The 6,000-nt window shown below is 30.9% G+C and overlaps 1 protein-coding gene across 1 annotated transcript; it reads right to left on the bottom strand.

The window, feature by feature from the left end:
* Window positions 1-427: 427 nt before the first annotated feature.
* LOC145599423 (NAC domain-containing protein 41-like) lies at window positions 428-1,914 on the bottom strand. The gene is made up of 3 exons (XM_081655810.1): window positions 1,570-1,914; window positions 862-1,133; window positions 428-719 (listed from the first exon to the last, which is right to left on the bottom strand). The coding sequence occupies exons 1-3, from the start codon at window positions 1,748-1,750 to the stop codon at window positions 486-488; spliced, it is 687 nt and encodes a 228-aa protein (XP_081511936.1). The 5' UTR covers window positions 1,751-1,914; the 3' UTR covers window positions 428-485.
* Between the last annotated feature and the right edge of the window lie 4,086 nt (window positions 1,915-6,000).

The following is a 6,000-nucleotide window of genomic DNA, read 5'->3' as shown; positions in this document are numbered from 1 at the left end:
TGTGTAGATTTATTGAAAACTAAATAGCAAAACTAAATAAATTTAAGGGAAAAGGGCCAGAAATAGTCTAATTTCCGAAGAAATTAGACTATTTCCGGCCTAAACGGCCAAGAGTGTGGAGAAACCCTAGAAGAGAGGTGAAAAGAAGAGGAGAGGAGAGGCGAGAGGACTAATGTGTTTAAAACAAAACATATAAAAATAATAATAATAGTTATGTGAGATCTTGATAGATTTATTTTGTAAAGCATCAAAAAAATTCTTCTTATTTTAGGTAATATACAATTAAAGTTATTTATAGTCAAACATATTTTTAAAAGACCTTAAACTTAAATAAAGAACAAATAAAGAGTAGCATAGTACAGACTACAAAGTACATTCAACATAAAACTTATACTTATGATTAATTTAATATTAGCGATAGAAATAATGTAATTTAATGCATAAAATGTGTAATTAAGCACAAGAATCATGATATGCTAAATAAATTACATAAAATTATAGCTACTTTCTTCATCCGAGTGCAATTCATATGAAGAAACATGTGCAAATGAATTTGATGACGACGAAGACGAAGAACAAGGGGATGGAATATTTGAAGTTGATCTGTAATGACTATTATTATAGTCTAACATAATTGCATCGTCATTTTCTTCAATTCTTTGCTTTAAAAATACATGCCAAATGACCCAATCTTCCATATTTGATACACCCTTGTAATTCTGCACAAAAATTAATGAGTCATTAGTTTATATACTACAAGTATTAATAGACCAGACCAACTCAACCAAATGCTTAAACTTATAGTTGAAGTGTAGGATCGATTCATATAATGTATCACAAAGTTTAAGAGATATAATTCACCTTATTATTATAGACTAAGCTATATTCATTCATGTACCAATCAGTTGGACTACCGTTTGGAGCCCTTCCCATATGATATACTAAAGTTTTTTTGATGCCCTTCACCATCATCGTTTCGAAATTTTGGCTTGGAGGAGGAGGAGATATATGCATTTCCGAGCCAGTCTCTTCCCAATAACCCGAGTTTGTTGCCCTCGTCGATCTACTTTGGTTACGCCTCTTGTATTTTCCTATCTTCTTGGTAAATACATATTTCTCTTCCATTGAATCACCTATAACATATACATGCATGTAAAATTTTTGAGAACACAAACACCAACATAGGAAAACTATTGAATTAAGTAAATTGAGTTAATCCTAATTCTAAGATAACCAACAAAAGTTTTTATTTGCATGGACTATATATTCGTGTTAATTTTCAAATACTAAAATATGATACGTAGCTAGGGTATAAGGGTAATAACTATTTTTTTTCGATCTTTATTTTAATTGAGTGCAAATAGAGTAATGAGGTGATTGTGAATTATGTTATAGAGTTGAAAAATACCATGCACAATGCAATGTTAAATTTTATTAGATCTATAGAAGCCTAAACTCACTTGCATTATATTATCATACTAGTTTAGAATCATCAATTGATTATTAAAGACGACATGAAGAGTAAGGGTAATGTATACATAATTGATGAGCAAATTATGACACACGTACCGGGCAGCTCCCAAGGGTCTAACTTAGGAAAATGGACTTCAGGGATGATGGAGGCCGGAAGAGGAAGCGAGAAATTCTTGCATCTTAAGTACTGGAAAAGAAGCTCCTCGTCCGTAGGCTGAAATCGAAATCCGGGAGGCAATCTGTTCAAATTTTCTCCTACAAAATTTTGTTTTTTCATACTTCAATATGTTACAATAAAATTGAGATTTTACGTTGACAAGTACTAAATTCGAGTAGACCAATCGATATCGAGTGAAGAGATAGATAAATTAATGAGGTAAAAGATAGAAACTATGTATTATAATTGGGATACCTCCCTACTATACAATGGTAGAGCGAAGTATATAAATGAAGGTTTACCCAACTTATAGTAACACGATGCATGCATATATAGTAAAAGTGTTACAAAAGAAAAGTTGGATCCTTTAAACTAGATTATGGTATCTTTAATCTTCTTTTAAGATCCTTCGTCTGGCAAAGTAAAAATATTTCAATGCTACCATCTTTACTTAATATTGGCACCAAAAGTAAGTCAATCTTTTTTAAATCAAAGTTGTCCCATACCCTAGCTATGGAAAAAACATAATGTTGTGTAAAGGAAAACTTACGTATGACTTGCGATACTTTAACATTTAAAAAAAAAAAAAAAGTGAAGTCGTGACTAATATAAGTCTAGTGAGCTACTCCATATATTATTCTATTCATCGAATAATCATGTGAATCTTATATTGTCATACCACCATTTCCTATATTTAGCTCTTAGGAAATGCATAGTAATATTATTTGGTAATCAATTCAACCTTTGAATTAAAGATTATCTTTGCCTGTTAAGATCCTAGGATCAAAAACCTCCTACATAAGGCTTCATACCACTGTGGCAGATGCTATGTATAATGTTAGTGAGCTACTTTACATATTATTCCATTCATTGAATAAATGGTGGATCTTATATGCAATCCAACTATTGTCATGAAGTTATGCTTCACTTAATGAATAGTTTTAATTTAATTATGTGTAGTAAATTAACTTAACTCTTGTACATTTTAATTGGTCAACTACATCTCTTAAAATTACCCCTTTTTTCTATCATTCTTTCATGTGGTGCGTTGATGATTGGGCCAAACAAAAAAAAACTCTTTCACACCCAAAAACTCACTACATGGACCAACTTAGTTTTGTACTTTTGTTTAAGTAACTTTTAGGTCAGATTGTTACGTCCTAAAATATGAATGAAAATAGTCTTAGAAAATATTGGTTTCACTATGGCCTTGTTCTTTTCACCTTAAAAAAATAATATTAAGTAAAAATAATTTCAGTTCAGTAAAAATAAGTTCAGTTCAGTTAAATTAATTTCAGTTCAGTAAAAATAAGTTCAGTTCAGTAAAATTCAGTTTTCTTAAAGAAGAATTATAATAGAAAACCAGGAAAAATAATTTCAGTTCAGTGAAAATAATTTAATTTCAGTAAAAATAATTTCAGTTCAGTAAAATTAAGTTCAGTTCAGTAAAAATAAGTTCAGTTCAGTAAAAATAATTTCAGTTCAGCAAAATTAAGGTGAATCAAACAGGGCCTATATCATTGTAAAACTAAATTATGCTGATAATTTTATTTTTCTTTTTGCTTAGAAGAATAATATTAGAAACCCAAAAACATTTTGTATGGTATAAATGATTAGTATTAGAGAGTAAATGAAATAAAACAAACTCTATACTTCTCTCCTTCCATATACTTGTACAGTGTAACATTTGGAGTTTTACATAATTCACACCCTAACCTTGAACAACCCGTTATGATATATACATAACAACAAATAAAAAAAAAAATAAAAAAAAAAATACTATGTGAGATTTTGTTAACATTCAGAATCCGAAAAAAAAACCATCTTACAAGTTACAACATGTATTTTGTAAGGGAGTTTTATGTAAATTTTTCTTATAAATATCGTGTTTTATAACTTCTAATAAAAGAAAATTACAAATTTTAATGATTAAAGCTACGCGTGGGAAAATATGTAGATGGACGGTGGGGTTCCAACTAGTAAAATTTACAAAGTGAGTCCCCCATCATCTCCACCAAGCAAGCTTGGTTGGCTAAAGTAATTTTATTTATTTATTTATTTTTTATTTTTTACTCGTATATTTTTCTTATATAGAAAATAAAAAAGATTAAATATGTTATAAATTAACAATAATCTCTTTTTTTAAAAGAGCTTATACATACTTTTCTTAGGGGTGTATATATGATGTTATGCTTTTCTAGAGATTAAATATGCTATTAATTTAATTAAAACAATAATCTCTTTTTTTAAAAAACTTATACATACTCTTCGTTCTTAAGGGTGCATATAAGATGTTACACTTTTCTGGGTTATTTTTCCTTTTTTTTATTTTTTTTTATTTTTAACAAGTTAGGGTATATTTTTTTTCAGAAGATTATCCTAACTTCTTGTATAAGTCTTTCAACGAAAAATGAATATATATACTAAGTCGTAACATATATTAATCACTTTGATTATTATTTTGTCATACATTCTAAATTAAATTAATGTCATCATCCCCTATAGGTTAGAGTTACATATATCATTACCCATATTTTATCAAAATTAAAAGAATATTTTTTTGAACAAAAGTATTCGTCTGTGAGTAAAAATACCTAATCTGTTGTTGTTAAAAAAAAAAAAAGCCCTAATTATCCTTTTAACTAATTGTTTAAATGGGGATCAATTCTGCCCGTCACGCATAGGCAGTGCTTAGTGCAAGGAGCCTAGGAATACCTTTGTCACTTTGTGTATGTAGATGAGTGTATATCCAAGTAATTAAAGGTATCTTTTGCATGCTAGGCTTTTTATATAAGGAAGTTACTTTTTCACTGTCGGATAAAATCTTCATAGAAGACTCAAATTAGAATATACTTGTGCAAGATTCAACGTTGCTTATGGTAATTAGTTAGTTATTGGTCACCATCATCTTATGGTAATTAGAATATACTTATGCAGGATTCAACGTCGCAGGATTGACAAACATTGTTGTGCATGGCCAAAGCACGTAGCTTGGAAACAAAACATGATAGGAGATATTGATAGAGAATATCCATAGAATATTCTCATCTTAGGTTTAGGATATATTTTGTATAAGATTATCTTTATATCTGTACATATCTTATAGTTACCTAATATGATTAGGTTTCTCATTGTAACCCTATAAATATTGATCAATGGAAATCACTCTGATCAAGGAGTATATATTATCTGACATGGTATCACAGCTTAGGTGAGATCTTGGGATCATATATAAAAATTCTCACCCTGCCGGTGGGTTGGAAAATTAAACCCACCGGCGGGATATACACAAATTTTTTATGCTTCCGCAAACACACACATATAGATTTTTTTTTTTCCTTTTCTCAAAGTTTTTTTTAGAATCTTTATGTAACCTTGCGCCTCCCACCAACAGTAGCAATCGCGAAAAGCCTCCTCCGTCGTTGTTGGCAATCGCATACACTACCGCCTCCCACTACCGGCAGTAACCACATCTGCCAACCTACTCCATGTGCCGCACTCTACTTCCACCTCCCCATGACCAACAATGATTCTTACATTGCCTCATTGGTTTTTTTTTTACACATAATCACATAGATTTTGTTCTGGTGGTGGTATATCACAATAAGGTCAACTTTTGCACATCTCTTTTGCTATCAAGTTAGCTCCTTTTATTGTTGCAGCACTTGGAATCTTTGTGGAGTATTAATTTTTGCTTCCTGGTTTCTCTTTTGAGAATTGATTAATTTCAAGCGGTGGGATTTAATCTTTTCTTGCGCAATTTTATTTGTTTTTCTTCAACTGTGATTTCACGTAGTAGTGTAGTGTCTTCTCCCTGATGATGGTTTGATCCCTTAACTTATTCTTCTCTGGATCTGCAACTTGGCCCAAGTATATGCGTGACTCTTCTCCTTCGGCCTAAAAGCGCATATCTCTACTATACGTAGGTCGTGGTTGTTGCTTCTCATCGTCATCACCAGCACACGTCTACTACGTACTTCTCTTTTGATCATGGGTTACTATACTATCCTTACCGTTCGATGCGTGATTCAGATCCAGTCTGAGCATCCGATTTTCTCCCGCTCTGACTGCGGGGGTGTGATAGAGAATATCCATAGAATATTCTCATCTTAGGTTTAGGATATATTTTGTATAAGATTATCTTTATATCTGTACATATCTTATAGTTACCTAATATGATTAGGTTTCTCATTGTAACCCTATAAATATTGATCAATGGAAATCACTCTGATCAAGGAGTATATATTATCTGACAGATATGAAGTATGGAAGTTAGATTTGATATTCTACAATATAAAATACTAACAAACATGATAGGAGATATGAAGCAGTTAGTTCGACTTGATATTCTACACACAAGATACTAGTCA

The sequence above is a fragment of the Chenopodium album genome, chromosome 20 (assembly GCF_948465745.1).
Source record: "Chenopodium album chromosome 20, dcCheAlbu1.1, whole genome shotgun sequence".
In the NCBI taxonomy this organism is placed as follows: Eukaryota; Viridiplantae; Streptophyta; class Magnoliopsida; order Caryophyllales; family Amaranthaceae; genus Chenopodium; species Chenopodium album.
This window is presented reverse-complemented; position numbering and strand designations above follow the sequence as displayed.

Excerpts from the sequence above, each read along its gene's own strand:
- LOC145599423 (XM_081655810.1), bottom strand. The coding sequence starts at position 1,750 with ATGAAAAAACAAAATTTTGTAGGAGAAAATTTGAACAGATTGCCTCCC. Across the intron at positions 1,134-1,569 it reads AGACCCTTGGGAGCTGCCCG|GTGATTCAATGGAAGAGAAA; the intron begins GTACGTGTGTCA and ends TATATGTTATAG. Across the intron at positions 720-861 it reads GCTTAGTCTATAATAATAAG|AATTACAAGGGTGTATCAAA; the intron begins GTGAATTATATC and ends ATTTTTGTGCAG.